Source organism: Phyllostomus hastatus, unplaced genomic scaffold (genome assembly GCF_019186645.2).
Source record: "Phyllostomus hastatus isolate PE091 unplaced genomic scaffold, TTU_PhHast_1.1 phas_contig_40, whole genome shotgun sequence".
NCBI classification, from domain to species: domain Eukaryota; kingdom Metazoa; phylum Chordata; class Mammalia; order Chiroptera; family Phyllostomidae; genus Phyllostomus; species Phyllostomus hastatus.
In genome coordinates, this window is record NW_025333872.1 from 65,406,657 (window position 1) to 65,426,495 (window position 19,839).

General features: G+C 37.9%; 1 protein-coding gene across 1 annotated transcript in view; it reads right to left on the bottom strand.

The window, feature by feature from the left end:
• MAN1A1 (mannosidase alpha class 1A member 1) overlaps positions 1-19,839 on the bottom strand; it is a 150,749-nt gene that overhangs the window by 58,268 nt on the left and 72,642 nt on the right. The window contains exon 6 of the mRNA XM_045843140.1: positions 197-291. Coding sequence (XP_045699096.1) covers positions 197-291 — 95 coding nt within the window. The remainder of the gene's footprint in view (positions 1-196; positions 292-19,839) is intronic.

The following is a 19,839-nucleotide window of genomic DNA, read 5'->3' on the forward strand; positions in this document are numbered from 1 at the left end:
GCCACTCTGCTGGGGTCATGCTGTCCCAGGACAGGGGCCCATCTAAGGCCAGGGGACAACTGCAAAATTAACAACTTTCGACACAAGGACAGATGCCAAGACTCCCAGTGGTGTAAGTGGCCGACATCACGCAACTAATTATCCATCCAGTGTTCATTTCAACTTAAAATATTTTGTCAAAAATGAAGAGTTTTACCTTTTTATATTCAGCAATGCCCAAGGTATTCCAGAGGGAGTATGAAATGCAGGTAGCAATTTTACCCCAAGTTCCACTGCTTTCTTTCGAAATATCTGAAAAGTTAAACAGTGAAGTAAGCTACTGTTGTAAGCAAAACAAAATGTACTATACTACCATCTCACATTTAGCACTTTTCTACTTTAAAATGTTCCACATATAAAAAAAAATTAAAGTTTCTCAAATTACAAGAATTTCCAAATTAACAGAATTACCTAGGAAAGCAAGAGTGGCCCAAGGGCCATTGTGCTGTCGGGTATTTATTCCAATTTTGGTTACATATTAGCATCACATGGGAGGTTTTAAATAATACTGATGTGTGGGTTTCACTCCTGAGATTCTAATCGGTCTGGGGCTTTCAGATTGGAATACTTTATTTTTTCTTAAAGGTTTTATTTATTTATTTTTAGAGAGAGAGGAAGGGAGGGAGAAAGAGAGGGAGAGAAAGAAACATCAATGTGTGGTTGGCTCTCGTGCACCCTCTACTGGGGACCTGGCCTGCAACCCAGGAATGTGCCCTGACTGGGAATCCAACCGGTGACCCTTTGGCTTGCAGGCCAGTGCTCAATCTGCAGAGCTACACCAGGCAGGGCCCAGACCAGAATATTTTAAAGGAGCACGGGTGATGTCAGGTGAGTCAAATGTGCAAGCCAGGGGAGAACCACTGTTGGTGGGTAAGCCTTGCCCTGAAAATCAGGAGATCTGGTCCCATTCTCTCTTCACTTATTTACTCCGGCACAATTGAAGGAGACAGGAGGGAATGGGGTGGGGGGTGGGGGAGGGCAAAGGGGACCAAACACATGGTGATGGGAGATGATATGACTGTGGGTGGTGGGCGCCCGTGCAATGTACCGGTCATACATCACAGAAATGTGCACTTGAAACCTATAGAATCATATTAACCAATATCACCCCAATACATTTAGTAAAATAATAAAATAAATATAACATCCACTACAAGAAAAGAAAAGAAATTATAAAAACACATTATTATATAAATAATTGATATGTCCTCTTAGTCATTTATAATTTTAATTTCCCCTGGTGTTAAGTGTAGGTGATCTGAAAGATACAAAGTTAAATTAGTTACCGGTTCTGCCCAGATGATATATGCAAAGAAGATGATAGCAAAGAAGATGATATATGCTCATAAATACCTCGGACACAGATAAAATGAGAGCTGGAGATAAAATGGTCCAGGAGCTCAAGGCAGTTTGGTAAGGATGTGGGTGGGGATGGCACTTGGGGGAGGGGCTGTGTGCAGCACGTGCTGGGAGCTATTGACTGACGGTGAAGACTGCAGTGAGGAGTGGGAAGTGGAGGGAGCATCCCTGAAGGTACCAGTCTAAACACAGGCGGAGGTAAGTGGGGCCTGAAGAAGAAGTGGAACTGGCCAGCTTGCCTGACCAAAAAGGAGAATACTGCTGAATACGGCTTGGCATAACTAGGCAGTGCTGGCCTAAATTGTGGGGGGTCATACGTGTAAGGCTAAGAATTTTATTCTGTTAAAGTGGAAAAATATTGAAAGTTTTTGAGCAGCCAATTCACTTGAGAAAAATCGTGCCTTAGGAAGATAAATTAGTTGACTATTACCCACAGTTCCAGTCCAAAGAAAAGCACTGAGTTAATTTACTCATTGAAGGAAGGACTGCCACAGCTTTGGCAGCTATAGCGATGTCAGCAGGCAGGTGCCTGTCCCTTCTCCTTGCCACACTGTGTGCCTGGCATGGGGGGCTGGAAACTCACACTCTCCTCCTGCCTCTTCCTCAAACAAGGCAGATGCGAGAAAAGCTGAGGAAGCCCTGAAAAACATGGAGAAGGGAGCAAAGTCCTCTCCCAGCCAATGGGACAGCATGCATCAAAGTGCTGTCCAAGCAGTCGTGTGTGGCTTCTCCAGAGGAAAGGGCTGCAGTCACGGCTCCTGCTCCAAGACCCGAGTCTCCCCACAGACAGATCTGGCTGCTTGGGTCCCACACTGAAGATAATCCAGTAATACCAATGTTGACACTATTTCAGAAACGCCATTCTTTTGGAATCCCACTCTCATTTAGTAATGAAAGTGAAGAAAGTAGTATGTTTTAATGTAAAATCTGATTTATTTTCAATTTTGATAAACTAATATTCCAGGAGTTCAGGAATTTGCAGTATGTAGAAAGAGCTGAAAAATGGAGGTACCATGTTTTACCCCCACCAATTATTATAACTCCTTGTTAAAGTAGGCAATTTCCTATTTTAACGGCTCACTGTGTATGGAAAGGGAGGAAGAAAAAAATAAGACCAAAAGATACAATCTTCCTCCCCTTTCTCTGTCTTAGAAAATTCCAAATTCTCTTCTCCTGTTAGGGATTATGCAATTACTGCCCAGCCATCTGACTTTTCAGTTTCAACTCAATGTTTTAAACTATTAATTAACTTCTTTTCAAGAAACTTACATGAGGTAAAAGTTAAACTATGGAGTTAAAACACCATCACTGATACTATAATCATATGGCATGCAAGTTAAGGGCTCAGGCTTTAAAAACATTCTTCAAATTGGGTAATCTTGGGCAAATTGCTTAATCTTCTGTGCCTAAATTTCCTCATTTTAAAATGGGGATAGCAATAGCATTTACTCTTTTAAAGGTCGTGGAAAGAAATGAATGCATTATTATATTTAAAGGCCTTAGGGTACATAGCAATCACTCTGGTTAGAGTGAAAGGTTAGTCGTAGTTTTTATGGTGATAATGATTGTGGTATTTCCCCAAGAACTTCCCTTATTTAACTGCTTGAAATTCTCTCCTATTGTGGCTTTCACCCAGCTGCTGTTTTGGTACCTTCTGCTCAGGCTGTGTGTGTGCCATCCCCCATTGCCTTACACACGCTCTTCACCATGAGCGTGCACTCTCGAGAGCTGAGCCCTTAGTTCTCATCAGCTGTTTCCATTTCCCAGGTTCAACTTCCCACTTCAGCTTTAGTTCTGTACTTTACCTTGTGTGCTCACACCACAGTTTGGGTGTCTTGTTGTCTGGCTACTGGCACTTAACATGTCCAAGATGAAATCAGTCATTTAAGGCCCCAGGCAGACTTAAATGTCCCATCACTGACACTGACACCGAGTCCCCGGGGCTCCAGAGAGCAGGCATTTTGACTTTAGATATATTGCTCTTCAGTCATTAAGCATCAATGTCAATCTCCCTGACATGTCTCATATAAAGCTCATTCTCTTTCCATGATAAAGCACAGTCCATATTTTTATCATTGGGTACAATGAAATGGCATGGCCAAAAAGAAGGTCCTCCAACACAGTACCCCATTGCCTCTTTCTACCATACAACATTCCTGTTCGAGAAACCACAGTGATTCATTCTGTTGTCTAGCATATCAGGTCAAAACTGATCCACTGACTTTCCATGGCCTCTATGAATCAGACCAATCTATTACATTCTGTTCTCTCAAAGACCAGTTGGACTTCAGCTTGAGATTTCATGGTCTCAAGCACTCACTTTAAGTTCAGTTCACTTTAGTATCTCTTTTTAAAAAATGTATGCCCCCAGCTTTATTGAGATATAATTGACATGTAACATTGTGTACAATGTGATGGTTTTATACATGCATATAGTGTGAGGTGATTACACAATAAGGTTAGTTAACAACTCCACATCCTTTGCTTTTATTGGTTGTGCCACCTTCCACCTTAGTATACGAATGTTTATTTACACAGTTCTCTCATCCTGAAACACCCTTTTCTCCCTCCTGTTGGCCCATACAAATTCATCCATTCTTCAGGTCCCAGGCCATGATCTTGTCCTTCTACAAACTCCTACAGTGGTATCACACAATGCAACGTTTGATTACAGAAAGCAAGGCACAGATCACTAAATGTTTCCTTGCTATCCCCATTGTAAAATGAAGAGATTTAGGAACAGAAGATTAAGCAATTTGCCCAAGATTACCCAATTTGAAGAATGTTTTTAAAGCCTGAGCTCTTAACTTGCATGCCATATGATTCTTTTATCCCTGAGCAATTTTCCTTCCTTTCTAAAAGTAGAGAAAAGACCTCCATTTCTTGGTCATTTCCTATTACACATATCCACCCCAGATCAGGTAGATTAGATAATTTTGCATTTAAATTTACTGATGTCACAATACTTCTATGAGTAGAGGGTAGGAAAATACGTATATCTCAGTAAGCAGGAAGCAATGGTTCTTCCTGTCTCGAGGTTTCTGCCTTTGCTGGTTTCTCTGGCTGCAAGGCTCTTTCTCTCCTGTTGGAATGCCTGGTTCATTCTCAACTTCAGCCATCCCTTTAAATTTTCCTTTTCAAGACAGGTCTTTTTCAATAATCCTACATAAAGTTGGCTATCTCATTTATTGTTTATCATATCATCTTTTTTATTTCTGTTTCACTATCACATTCTAATGATCTTACTTGCTTATTGTTTATTGTTTGAAAACCCCACCAAATATAAGCCTCCTGAAAGCATGGACTTTGTCTGGTTCAGTGGTGTGTGTGAATGAGCCTATGTGTGCATATATATTGCTGGATAATATATATATATGTGTTGTGTGTGTATATATACATATATACACACATAGCACCAAGCAAAGTAACTGGTTCTCAATAATAAATGTTAAAAAATGTATAAAAAATAAAAACAACTGACACACACAAAAAGAAACTTTTTGTGATGATGGAAATGTTCTATATATTGATGGAGGTATTAGTTACACATATGTACAGAATTGTCAAAATTCATCTACCTGTATATTTAAGATCTATGCATTTAACTTCATTAAAATTATAACTAATAAAAATGCTCCATAATGCCTAGTGTTTAAAAACAAGTAATGTTCATTTGATAAACAGACCTACCTGGGGCATTGTAATGAGAAACCATTGATATTCTAGTGTTTCCAAATTGCTCCATCCTATTCCATTGGTTTCTACTGTCTATAAATAATTATGTCAAATATTCGGGTGTCTCAATCTTGAGCACAATTACAAAATAGTTTGGGCTTAAACATTAATTAAACTATTGGTGCTTTCAGCGAAATCATATGTAAGCCTGAGTCAATTCCAATTTTTAATGTTTGATTTGTTGCCTTCTCCTGAGATATAAAGAGAAGTTACCTGGAGGAGGAATCCAGATATTTAAAGACAACATCTTTCTAGCTAATGTGGTGAGTATGTAATAAAATTCCAAGCTAGCTTACAGAATTAATATTGCTAAAACAACAAGGAAGAACTGTCACAAATCTTTCCAAATAGCAGTTAAATTTTACCATTTGGATAATGTGCTGGAAAGCAAATGGTCACAAGCATCCTAAATGGGACTTCAGTGCTCCCTTAAACAGGGGAGCACGGTGCAGAGAGCGCTAAGCTCGCCCACACGGGTGCAGAGATGCCAGTTCCAGCTCCACTGCGGCTTCAGTGGGAGGCTTGTACCAGTCACTTCGCTTTCCTGCTTGCCAGTTTCCCCAGTAAAATGGGAGAGCAGGGCTCATAATGTCTAACTTCTGATTTGTCACTGATAAAACTAGTATTCAGGAGTCATAAAGCTAGTACTAAAATGAGACTGGCACAAAAGCAAAATTATGGTCATGTTTCATGAAGATAAGTGTTAACCTGCCACCTGACTCTTATTCAATCTTGGTTTCCAGGGTTTATTTGGTAGAAAGGATTTTATAAAGTTAAAATGGCAAGACAAAAAAATGACAGTTAATAAAATGTAATCTATGCTGATAATAGATGTTTTCTTTATTGAAAAAAAAATGACCATTAAAATTAGAGTATTCACGCAATTCACACTAATCAATTTGAGATGGGCAAACATCTTATGATTCAACAAGAATCTTAAAAAAAAAAAACAACTTCCACTCTGCATTATAGAGATTCTGATTTTATTCACAGCCAAAATAAAAACTAATATAATGTGCCAAAAGAAGGGTGGTAAAATATGATGGAATAGCTTCTAAAATAATCTTTCAAGCATGCAAGTCACGAACAGGTTTAGATAGAAACATTTATGGTCCAAAGTTAAGAATTTCAAAATAACTACACCAAAACTGTATCTTTTCACTAAAATTAAGTAAATCATCACAGTCTTTCATCAATGTTTACGAAACTTCAGATTTTAGAACCTATCAAATAAAAACATTTATCTTGTTCCTCTGTCCTTGTAGATAGGATTAGACAAGGCTCTAAAACAAGATGCATGGCTTTCTTTGCTTTTCTCATTTTCAGATCCCTGAAGAACTGTACAAGAATATTTACATGCCAGACTAAAGAGTTAGGAAAGAAGAAATGAATAAGAACTGACAGCTCTGGAAAGAACCAGCTTCAATTCAGGCATTCTTCAGTTTGAAGTGCACAATCACTATCAAAGGCTTTCTTCACATGCTCATGCTGAAAACTTCACTGTTAAAGATCAAACACTAATTCCCCATTAGTAAAAGCAAAGTTTACCTATTACTCATTTTTGCTACAAAAAGCTTTTAGCACAAGATGCCACAGGTATGACAAATATCTTTGGCTGAAAAATAACTAAAATAACCCACATATTGTTAGCTGAGTTGATTAATACACATAATATGGACCAAATTTAATCATTCAACCAATAAATACTGAGCTACTCTGGCTTTTCAGTTTAGACTGGAACCTTTAATGGTTTAAATATTTTAATAAAGACATATAAAAATAGTTAATCCAGCAGAAATTTACAGCTGGAAGGGACATCAAAGGTCAAATGTTTCCATCATCTGGGTATAGAGATGAGGAAACTGAGGTTCAGAGAGGCTCTCTTCTAGTTAAACACTGTGGAGGGGGTGGGGAGGTGGTTTGCTGACAACCACAGCCCATTGAGTGCTGGAGTCACGCCTTTTCAAATCTCTGAGATTCTTCTGATCCAGAGGGACAGTCCCCTGTGAGTCCCTCATAAGGGTGTGCACACACATCTTTCTTTTACTGCCTGTTTCTAATCTTCGCATCTTCTCTCTAACTGATTAAAAAACAAGACCTGAATTTTTTTAAATTAAAATAATTACTGGTTGTATTGGTCAAATTGCATTATGAACTTTTTTCAAGTTTGTAAGTTTTAATTACATGAATACTTTTGTCAATTGCTTTGTTTTTCTTCCCTGTGATTCAATACAATTCAGTTTTTAGCCTTTAGGCAATTAGATGAAGAGAGTGTTCTTCACTTTCCTGAAAAATCAAAAGCACTAACATCTCTCCAACTTGTTTAGTCAAAACACAGAGGATAAGCATTCTAACCTGCCAGTAACCTTGAGTCATAACCAAGAAGAATCAATGTAATTGTACCTTAGCCTTGAGTTTCTAATTATGAAAGCACAAAATTTAAGAGCAAGAAAAAACTTCTTATAATTTAAAAATTTAGATGAAGAACGCACTACTGAATAGGCATTTTAGGTTTAGCTAGCTTTTTAAGAGATTTATTCTTATGAAAAAATTAACAGCAAGTTAACTCTTTTAAAAAGTTTGCCTTTATATCATCCTCTTGTCAAAATGAATAAATTTTGGATAAGTAAATGAATACTGATACTGATTTTTTTTCCTGAGTGCTCTGATTTCATCCCCTAGTTCCTGAGTTGGGAAAATGTTATAATGTTAAAATAGCAAGATGAAAAATGGGGAGAAATACGGGGGATATTTTCAGACTGTTGAAGTAGGCATCGTTGGTATGCATGTGGGCAGCAACCAGTGCTATTTGCTCCTGGAACCTGGCCTGCATTTTCCCTGAGCATAAGCCAGAGTCCAGGTGATGTGGTAACAGACACACTGAACAGGGAATCAGGGGGCCTGAGTCCTAGTTCGAGGCCTGCTACTCACTCATTCTGCCACCGTGAAGACGGATCACTTCACTTCTCATTGGTTATGGTAATTTTCAGATAGATAAGGGACAAATATACATAAATTACAACACTAAAAAACATTATATTGACCGTCTGATAAAGGAAATATCTTAGAAATAATTAGGGTCCTTTAAAACGGTATCTTCTAGGTTAAGAATAGTATGGGAAATGGAGAAGCCAAAGAACTTATGTGTACAACCCATGGACATGAGCTAAGAGGGGCAATGATGGTGGGAGGAGGGTATGGGGCAGAGGAGAATAAAAGGGAGAAAAAAAATGGAACAGCTGTAATAGCATAATCAATAAAATATATTAAAAAATTAAAAAGTGTCTTCTCAAGACTAAAGTTTGTTGTAGAGATAAATGGTGAACAGGGGGAAGCTGAGGAAAAGAATACAGTATTAGAGAGTTACATGTTCCTCTTCTAATAATACCAAAGGACAATTATTTTAGATGTTTTAACTCCTCAAGCACCAGCCCAAGAACAGTAAATAACAGCGTAACGGTACAAACCGTTATCCGGTGCTCAAAGATGGGTTGTTAAGCTGCTCATCTTATCTCAACTTACATTTAAAAAATGGACAAGTTACCAACATGATGTTTTAAAAAATAACATTTAATATTAGGTAAGTATGCCAAATAGTTTCTGAACATAAATTTTCACCAAAAAGAAAACATCTTTAAATAAACCATAATGCCTGCTAAAGAGACAGGGATCATGAAAGCACGCACCCTATCTGGCTGTGAGTTGTGGAACCCGCCACAACAGAGGTTGTTCATATGTGACATCATAGGTTAAAATAGGGACTGTTCTGTTTGTTATTCTGTTTGCAGGCAAACATCACAAATCATTTGAAATGTGCAAACTCCAGGCTTGGAAACCTTAGTTCAACAGAAAGATAAGAGGAAGAAGACAGCCTCATCTGTGCAAGTATACTGTAACTCCCTAGCATTTTTGAGTTAGGAGGTATTTTATGCTAGTAAATTTTTCCAAATACCGAATCTCACTGCTAAAGAGCATCAAAATATTTACAGTTTAACCTTTTTCTTTGCATCGATTTTAAAAACATGTTTATCTGTTCTTTTGATTTAGTGAAATGTACAGGATTTTGTTTTGGTGACTCAGCATCAGTATTGCATGCTGACACTGAGCTGGGGCTGGGAGATCCAGGGCTGGTCATCAGCTGTCTGGGCCGCATTATCTTGCACATTCACTTAACCCCCTCTATACCTCAGTTTCTACACAGATGAATAGGGAATCATTCCCCAAATCACAAGATGATTAAATGGGATTATATGCACAAGTGCTGTTTAGAAGCTGTAACAATAGTTATCATCATCATTGTTCTTTGCTATAAGACAGTGGTTCTCTTGAGAATAACTGAGATGTTAGAATTTTTGTCCATATACTAAATGGTCCAAAAACCGCTGAGCTTTCATGTCTGCATTCTATAGTCCTATTGTTCTTTCTGTGATTAGCTATCAGTTCATTATAATGAGGATTACTGTCTGTAGAAGTGTATTTGCTTGCCTAAGTCGCTGAGTAATTTTGTAAACAGGGCCTGAGAATCAGTCAAAAGTCTCTCCTGCATCTATCTTTTGGGAAGGGAATGAACTTCAGGAAATGTGCCTTTTTTATGTAAGATGACTAAATTTGAACTATTAACTCTATAGGTATGAAAAGGCAATAAATTAGTATATTATTTAGCAGTAATAGCTTGTAGCTACACAAAGTAAACTAAATACCCACGTCTACATAGGTTTTGTTTACTTTTTTGAAAAAAATGTGAAATGTAATCCTTTTTCTTTATTTTATCTAAGTAAATGGAAACCTATCAGGTTGTGCATTGAATCCCATTAAGCTGGTGGCTTTGGTTTCTGCACGACCCTCCTTTTTACATATTATACACTGGTACTGCCAAAGTATCTTTGGACACAGAGTCCAAAATTTTGTATGTGAGCTGATGGAGGAACACTTTAAATCATTAAATGGTGATGCTGCTGGACAGAAAATGTGGGAGCAGTGCAATTGTTCTCATGTGTGTACCCACCTTGGCAAGTTGATTAACCTCTCAGATCTCTTTCTCCAACTACAAAGTGAAATATGAGGTCTGTCTGGAAAAAGTCCAGCCTTTGTTAACACAACGAGAATGGTGTGCTCATCGATGCAACCTGGCAGCCAAGGAGAATGAACATTGTTCATGTGCATGCATGAACAATGATGACTTCACTGTAGTAGACAGTGGGGGGTGGTAGAAAACATTGAGTGAGCATTTGTACTGTGTGGCTGTCACATTCAAAAAGACTGAGTGAGCACAGCAATGTATCTGCATCATTTTGCATTAAACTGGAACATTCATCCATGTAAACTATTCAGATTTGTCAGAAGGCTGCAGCTATGGGCAACTGGTGATCAGCAGCTTCATCACGCAAAGCACCCACTCATGCATCACGTGTTGTGCAGAGTATTTTGGCAAAACATCATATCACCCAGGTGACTCAGTCCCCTAACAGCCCAGATTTGGTGCCCTGCAACTTCTAGCTTTTCCCAAAACTAAATTCACTTTTGAAAGGGAAGAGATTTCAGACTGTTGATGAGATTCAGGAAAATACAATAGGGCAGCTGATGGTGACTAGGAGAACTGTGTGAGGTCCCAAGGTACCTACTTTGAAGGGGACTGAGGTGTCATTGTCCCATGTACCATGTTTCCTGTATCTCCTTAAAAGATGTCTCTATTTTTCCTATTATGTGGCTAGATACCTTCTGGAGAGACCTTGTATACTTTTGCACCTTAGAACTCAGAGAAGTTCTCTCTTTTCCCTATTCTTATTTTCTACATCCTAATTAACAATTTAAATTTTCTCATTACACAATGAATATATTCTCATTATTGAAAAATCATGTCAAGTAGATGAAAATTATAGAACATCACTAATCCTATACACCCAATACAACAATTGTTAACATTTTGTCTCTCCTTCTAATGATATGGATTGCATTTTTGTTAGAAAAAATGGTATCATCCCACATACATTATGTTATAATGTTTTAAATCTATCACAGCAAGTTAATCTACATTAAATACAACATTTTATGTCAGAGGTCAGCAAATATTTTCTGTAAAGTGTCAGATAGTATTTTAGACTCTGACAACTACATACTCATTGTATCTCATGTTGTTAAAATTTTTTCTCTTATAATCCTTTAAATTGCAAAAACATTCTTAGTTTTGGCAGTACAAAAACAGGTTTCAGGTGGAATTTGGTCAGAGTGCTTCAGTTTGATGACCTCTGGTTTTTATCAGTGGATATGTTTCTCTAACATCTTTTTAAAACTGGATACAGTTTACCAGGGTATGGACGTACCACAATTTAGCCAGTCCCTTATTGTTTGACTCTTAGGTTTCCATTATCTTGATATTACAAACAGCAGTAGAATGACCATCCCTATACATACTTATACACATGACTATATCTTCAGGTTAAATGTTTGAAAGTGTAATTTCTGGTGAGAGGGCAGTCAGTAATTCACTCACTCATTCACTAGCTATTAGCCATAGGGTCCAAGCAGCCACAGACAAAATGTAAGCAAATGGGCATGTGTGTAGTTTGTCAACTCCCGGATCACGTTAACTTGACTGAAAGCATCTTATATATTTTGCACTTAAACTAAGAAGTTTTAAAATATTTCATGACAACACTATATCTGTTTTTAATACATCAGTTATATTCTTATAGTATGATAAACAGTTCAATGAAGCAATGCCTTATATTAATAACAATCACCATCAGAATACCAAAATGTCACATAACTGAATATTTTTTTATTTTCAAGAGTTTTGAAAATATCAAACTGAAATAATTTGAGAGGCACTTTCTCTTTAAAATACAAATAAGTAATAACTGACAGAATACATCACTTATCTCGTCTATTGTGGCCACTCTTGAACTTTCTAAAATCACAGGTGGCAAACACAGGGCCCGCGGGGCAAATCCAGCCCTCCACCCTGTTTTATCCAGCCCAGCACCTTGTTTCTACCCAGCGGCAGCACCAAGCTCCTTGCTTCTAGTAAGGACTAGTTACATTTACAGCTTTAAAATTACATTTGGCCCTTTGAAGGCAACCTTGAGGCTGATCTGGCCTCCGGTGAAAATGAGTGTGACACCCCTGAAAATGCTTTTAAAGCTATTATACACACACATATACACACTTCAAAATAGTTTACACTTTCTAAATTATAAACTTTTGAAAGAAACCTCTTCTATAATTCTGACCTTTTAAAAATGTCAATTCATTTTTTCAACAAATATTTATTGAGTGCCTATGTACTACATGCCAAGCTGCACAAGGCACTTGGAATACATAAGTAAACAAGACAGCTGTGGTCAATGACTCATAGTAGCACTTGCTTTTGAAGTTTAACAGTGGAGAAACGTCCACAGCGTAGTATTTTATGATGCACAGGGAAGGATGAAGTAATAACTTCCATTTCTCCTCCAGAAAGAAAATGAAGATGGATCTAGTATTGCTGTGAGTACCGCACAAGGTGCTCAGGCAAATCCTTGCCGTGATGAAACCTGACCATGTAAAACTGGGAATAGCATCAGGGACACACAGAAAGACAATTGTATACAACTGTAGGGAAAGATATCGTTTAGGTGTTTTTGAAGATTGCAATTCAGCTCCAGACAAAGCAGACGTCCCACAATGTGAGCTATGTACATCAGATGTACATCTTTTCTTCAGTGAACAGTCCACATCTCATCGTTCAGATGGGAGTCACTGGTAGTGGCTAAGAAGCTAATCTACTAGATCTGTTCCAGACAACTAGCACTAAGAGAAAGACTGGGATAGCAGCACTGTGGGTTTTAGAAAAAGTAAAACTTGTGAAAAGAGAAAGACAGATACTGTGTGATATCACACATGTGGAATCTAAAACAGCTTAGCTCGTAGAAACAGGCAGCAGAATGCTGGTTGCCAGGGGTGGAGGGTGAGAGTACAGGACTTCCAGTTATAACATGACTAAGTTCCAGTGATCTAATGCACAGCATGGTGATTAAAGTTAACAATACTGTATTATGAACTTGAAAGCTGCTAAGAGAGTTGATCTTCAATGTTCTTACCACAAAAAAGAAATAGTTATTATGTGAGGAGATGGAGCTGTTAACTAATGCTACTGTGGTTATTAATCATTTTGCAATATATACTTGTGTCAAATTGTAATGGGGAGGTGGTTCTGGCTAGATCGCTGGGGGGCAAGAGAAACCTGATCCAACATGAGAGAGAGGCTGCACTCCCCTTCCAGATGTTAATGGTGGGGGGAGGGGCACAGACACAGTGTGGGCTGATGCTCATCTTGGATGTTGGCCTGAATTGGCTGAGAATTTGAACACACCCACAGTGTGTAGGATTTGGGGGGAAACGTTTAAAGTGGAGTGTGCAGAGGCCCTCCCCTCTTTGCATTCCCCTTGCTTGCACAGTCAGGAGCCAGCTCACAGAGGTCAAATTGTGTGAGCAGGATGCATGCCCCACCAGTGGTGGGCCCACGGGACACTGGGCCCCACTCTTGCGTTGCCCTGCTCACATGGTCAGAAGCTCATGGGGTACACGAATGTTGCCAGCACCTTGCTAGCACCTTGCCAGCTGTGGGCTTGGGCAGGACACTGAGGCCCCATGCCACACTGCATGAACCCTGGGCTGCTCCCATTCTCTCACCCTGAGCGTGGCACACACACTGTAGCTGGAAAAGTTCTCCTGCCCCAGAGGTGTGAGCAGCCTTCGATGCTGGAGCTCAGTGGACTGAATCCCTAGCATTACCTGCACCTGCAGTGATCTGACGGTGCACTCCGGCACCTGGAGAGGAGAATGCTGCAGCAAGGCAATGGAGATGCTGACCTCACAAGTGCATGCACCAGAGAGAGGGACCAAGAGAGCCTGGAGCCGGAGAGATGGAGACCCATTCATGTAGCAGTCTTGGGCCACAGGGAGGCAGATAAGAATGGAGGGGGCATTGGTTTTGGGGCCTGGATTTGGATTTCAGTCTTTTGGGGAACAAGGGGATTTCTGTGCTTTGCAGAAGAGAATGGCTTGGAGCAGAGGAGCCTCCATCTCCCTCAAATGGGGGTACCCTGTTAATAAAAACCTTTTTCCTTCCCAGCCAATTATTTATTATGATTGTGTATGGCAGTAGGTGGCTGAATTCCATTTTGTCCTGTAACAAAATCACCATTAATTGCACATTTTATAAGTCAATTATATCTCAGTAAAGCTGAAAAAGATGGCTCAAAGTTCCAAGGCAAAGCACAGTGGGAAAAACATGGCAGTCAAAGATAAAAGGGAAGTGAAAATGTAAGTGTCTAGTTGGAGTCCACAATCCAGTTGAAGGGGCAGGCAGCAGACTCACAGAATCAACGTGCAAAAGAAATGGAGACAAGTTCTTCTAACATTAAACAAAAAGCATGCCTGGGGTGAAAACTTAAGACAAAGGCTGAAAATTTCACATGTTAACAGAATAGAATGAGAGTGGAGTATTATTACTTTGTCCTTAATTTTACTCACTCCAAAGCAGTACTCTTGAAGACAAATGATGGAGAACCATGAGAAAAAGCCACTGTTGTTTAAGGGGTTGTGATATGAAAATAAAAGCAAATAAAAATTCTGGTGTAGTCCAACATGAATCTTGGACTTTGAGGAAATAAGATTTCAAAAGATTTTTTAAAAATCTTCATTATATATTAATAATAGAAATTTGTGTCACAAATTCTTCAGGGATGATTTGAGAGGGCTCTTGTATTTGCTTTATTTAATTGGAGTTTTCCTTAATGTAAATGAAACACCAAATAGCTTACACTGCATTTGATACAACGTTTGTTAGATTCTAGGGAAGGAGTTTGTTATGATTCCCAACAGAGGAACTGTTTCCCTCAGTTCTTGTTTTAGTACATTAGGGTATGGTTTCCTAGACAATGGTGATAACTAACTGTGGATGTCTATTTTCTTAGTTAATTTTTTGAAGAAAGGAATCCTGTTAATTGCATGATACTAGGTCAGTGGTTCTTAAAGTGTGGTTCTTCCACCCCCAGCCTTAGTTGGGGACTTGCAAGGGATGTAACTTATCAGGCCCCCTCCCAGAATTACAGAATAAGAAACCTGAGAGTGGGAACCATAATTTTTTTTTTTTTGATGAGCTTTCCTAGGGATTCTGGTATGCTACGAAGTTTGAGAAGCACTAAACTTCTCAGAAGATGGACACAGGCAATTCAGTAAGAATGGGAAATAAACTGATTAAAAACAGTACTTCTGTGAAAAATACTTATACTACAGGTATTATACTGTTTCTTCAGTGAATCAAGCAAAAACCTTTAATAATCTCTAAGTTTAGCTAACAGTGCAAGGGGTATTGAGCTATGCGATGCTGAATTTGCAGTTTAACGGCCAACTCTCCACTTGCTTTTGCCTAATATTTAAGAGCGAATGGGACAGCCAATTCCTAAATGAATGGCAGTCATGACTATGTAATTTCAATCTTATGTGCTTGCCCCTGTGGTTTAGGAGCTTATTTTACCATTAAGTTATGTCTCTAAGTCACTTAATAGCATTAGAATGGAAAGATATGGTCAAAATTATGAGGCCAAGAACGAACCTCCTATGAGTACTTTATACCACATTGAGAATCTAATTATTGGTTCACAACACAGTTTATAAGTCTTTTCTCCCTTTATACAGACTCTCTTGCAAATCAGCACACAATAGTATTTAGTTGAAAGGGACATTTATACGTAAAGTAGCTCTTGTATCTATTTTTGGTAGTTCACAGGTAAAATAATCCTTACTGCTTTAAAATAGGACTAGTCATACAAGCTTTAAAACAAAAAAACAAAAAATGAAACAATTATTTTTCAGCAGTTAGAGCTATGCCAATACTACACATTTGGAATAATGTAATTGATAAACATTTATAAAATCAGGCATGGTTTATATGAATAATGTGAAGAAGACTTATGCATAATACAGCTTTCTGAAGATTAAGATCGAATCATACAACATGTGGCCGTTCGGTTGTCTGAAGCTTGTTCTCTGATAGAATCATCAGGAAAGTCTCTGGGAATCAATATTTCTTAAGTTCTTACATGCTAACTAGTTTGTTTTTGTGTCCTTTACACTGAAAAGTCAGTTTTGCTGGATGTAAGAGCCTTGTTTCTCATTCTTGTGACAGCTGTCAGAATTACCCTTGAGTTTGGTATTAAAATGGGCAATGGTTCATAATGGATAAGATTCCTCATTCAAGTTTTCAGTAAGGAAGGAGCCAGGACCATGGCTACTCCCCAAGTAAAGAATCAGTGCTGGTTCCCAGCTGTTTCTGCATCCACAGCAGTTCAGTTATCTTTGCAGGGCTCCTCTACTGCTCAGCGTCTCTCTTCCACGGGTTTCTAGGGGACAAAGCTGTCCAACTCCCCTACTTTTTTCATTCTCAGGCATTTATGTATCTAGACTACTTAAGAATTGCACAGTGTGAAACATAACTCAACATTTTACCAGCAGGAGTCATTGTGTTTATGCCCAAAAATGAGTTGGTAAGTTGTGAGTTACCGGAAAAAAACTTCTCTCACCACACTCTTCCTCCAATTTATACCATTCTGGGAACTTTCGAATCAGTGTATCACAGTTTGAGAACACTAGCTTTAGAGGAATGTTTAAAAGATATTTATTGCATATCCCATTACTTTAAATTAACAAAAAAATCTGAAAGTGATAGAATGATTGGCTCAAAGTAGTGCAATGAGTCAAAAAACCTACCTACGTCTGAGAAGCGTGGATTCCAGATTCTAAGAGTAATGTTCTTTCCATTCCACAAGAGTTGCTTTTTAAATATATACATTTTATTTATTTATTCTTAGAGAGAGGGGAAGAGAGGGAGAAGGAGAGAAAAACTGATCAGTTGCCTCTCATATATGCCCCAACCAGGGACCAAACCCACATCCTAGGCTTGTGTCCTTGCTGGGAATTGAACTGGTGACTTTTTCCTCTGCTCTGCAGGATGATGCCCAACCGAGCCACACCATCAAGGCCATAAAAGTTAAGTTCATTAGGGTGATGTATCTAATACAATGAATAGTTCAAGTAGCCCCATATTTACAAGTGGTTTACCTATTCCCTCAAAATTTGACAATTTCCCTTAGAAATACAATTTTAAGTAGTAAGAGCCTCAGGTCATTATACAAAAGTCTACTCCGATTATAGGATCTCAGAGAGGCAGATTTTTTTTTAGGGGGAGGAGAGGGTAAAATGACAGAAGACACTGTGGGCTTTTTATCACATTTATAGGTTCCTCCAAACCCTTTTTAAGATTATATTTAAATAATACAGAAATTTCTAATACCTGTGTACCAATAACCAAGCTCTATCAATTCATATCATATAGTCAAATAGTGCAATTTGCTTTGGATTTTAAAAAATAAGAAACTGTAAAATAGTACAGTTTCTAATTACCTTGGGTTTCCACCATAAAGTGAATCTATATTTTGATTTGAGAAGACCCAAGAGTGTCTGGTAGACTGTATGCTTTCCTTTACACAGTCACCTCCTCTATCCCTCAGACAAGGTTTTCTGTTTCCCTGGCTTGTTCCTGAACAGCTTTTCTCTTATTTTCTTCTTCCTCAAGCAAGCATGTATCACTTTTGAAGTTTCTTAAGAGACAGTTACTGCTGTAACAAGAGAAAAAATGGTCTCTGCTATGTCTTCCCTAATACCTTCTAATTAAATCCTGTAGAGAAAGACAAAGTCACAGATTGTGCCAAGTGCCTCAGTATTCCCAGATTTCCTTCTGTTAGTAATAAACATAATCTTTTTTGTTGAGTCCCTACACTTATCATGAATAATCCTACTCTTTTGCCTTTTAAACGGTTGATAATAGAAAATGCAAAGAAATTTCCAATGCACATATATTTTAGAATATGAAATAATCTACAATATATACTAATTTGTATCACATTTTAGATTGATTTGTATTTAACAAAAAAGAGATATTGTTGGCATAATTGTCCTTTGTCTTTTAAAACTGCTTGATAATGCAAAAACTGCCCTTGATAATGCAAACACTAGTAGTTGGATGTGAGGCTGCAAGGATTTTGGAGCAATTTGTTTACTTAAGCTTTGTTTCAACTCCATTTCCATGTAAACTGAGGGTAACATTAACATCTAATAGATGTTGCTGTAAATAAACCACAACTTGAAATGCCAATCTATAAATTGACTATGAAGAAGGAAATTCAATTATTTCTGAGTAAAGGTCATTTTCTTTATGAAACAGATGTTAGAAGGAGGCTATATCCTTGCAAGAAAAAATACAAAAATTCAAATCTGAATCCCGAGTAAGGCTGAGGGCAAGAGCTTGATAATAAATTTTTTCTATGTGTACTCCAATTTTCCTTTGACATTTTTCTGATCATAAGATTATTACTAGTTCACTATGAAAAATCTGTTAAGTATAGAAAAACAAAAAGGCATGGGGAAAGATTATCTATCAACCAGAGGCAAATAAAATTTATATTTAGGAATAGTTTCCTATGTAATTATTCACTCTGTTTTCCACAGCTAAAATTATATTATAAACAAAGTTTTATATCTTACTTTATTTATGATGTCAGTACTTGTCCATGCCATTATATAAACGCACAAGCATGAATTTCAGCAGTGGCCCAGCATGCCATTATGTGATCATCCCATGATCTGCTCCACCACCGTTCTCCAATCACTGGATATTTGAGATGTCTCCTTTTATTTACTTAGTCTATAAAACATATCCATTAACTTCTTTAGGCATAATATAATTACATTTTGGATCGTTTCCTTTGAAGAGATTCCTAGTATAGAACAACAAACTAAAAATGCCTTTATTAAGAATCTTTTATATACATAGTAATTAATAGCTATTCAGAGTAACATCTGAATAAATTTTTGCACTATTCTCCCCAAAATGGGTATTAATATGGCTTTTAGTCTTTACTAATTTGATAGCAAAAAAAAAAAGGGGGAGAGAGGGGAGTCAAAGTGTTGGTGTTTCTCTCTGAGTGTTTATGAAGAGAGTAAATGACTATTCTGCCTCTGTCTGGACTTGGGGGGAAAGCACTGAGTGGGTAAGTAAAACCAGTGGGATGTGCAGCACCAGACGGAGGTGAAATGAGTTCGGCAGTCCTTGAACGTATGGGAACTGCCCATTTACCCAAGGACTAATTAAACCCCATTCTTTGAGGTGGCATCTTTAAATTCCACAAGGGGACGGACCTCTAGGAAAAACTCATGGCAGAATGCTGGATCACTAGATTTAATCTTAGTTTAACCTTCAGGGACCTGGTTTTGAATCTGGTCTTTTGACAGCAGTTAATATGATTGAGGGAAAGCATACTATAAATTGTTTGTCCACTGCAAATCTTAAAGACTATGATAAGTAAATATCTGAGTCATTTTTACTGTTATTGTTAATAATATGTGATAATACATTTGAGCTTTTCTTCCTCTCTTTGTCTAAATACATAAAATACAAAAAGCAAATAGGCAACTGGATTCCAAATTTTTGTTCACAGTCAGGAGAAATTTATTAAAGTGCTGTCAACATATGGTAGATTTATGAGTTATTTCTAAATCCTTTTTGGAATTCTCTAATTACATAAAAGCATTCCAATTGTATTGGTAAACCTTCACAATTTATGTCTGTTAATACAGCCAAACAATTTTAGTTTCATTTGAAGTAAC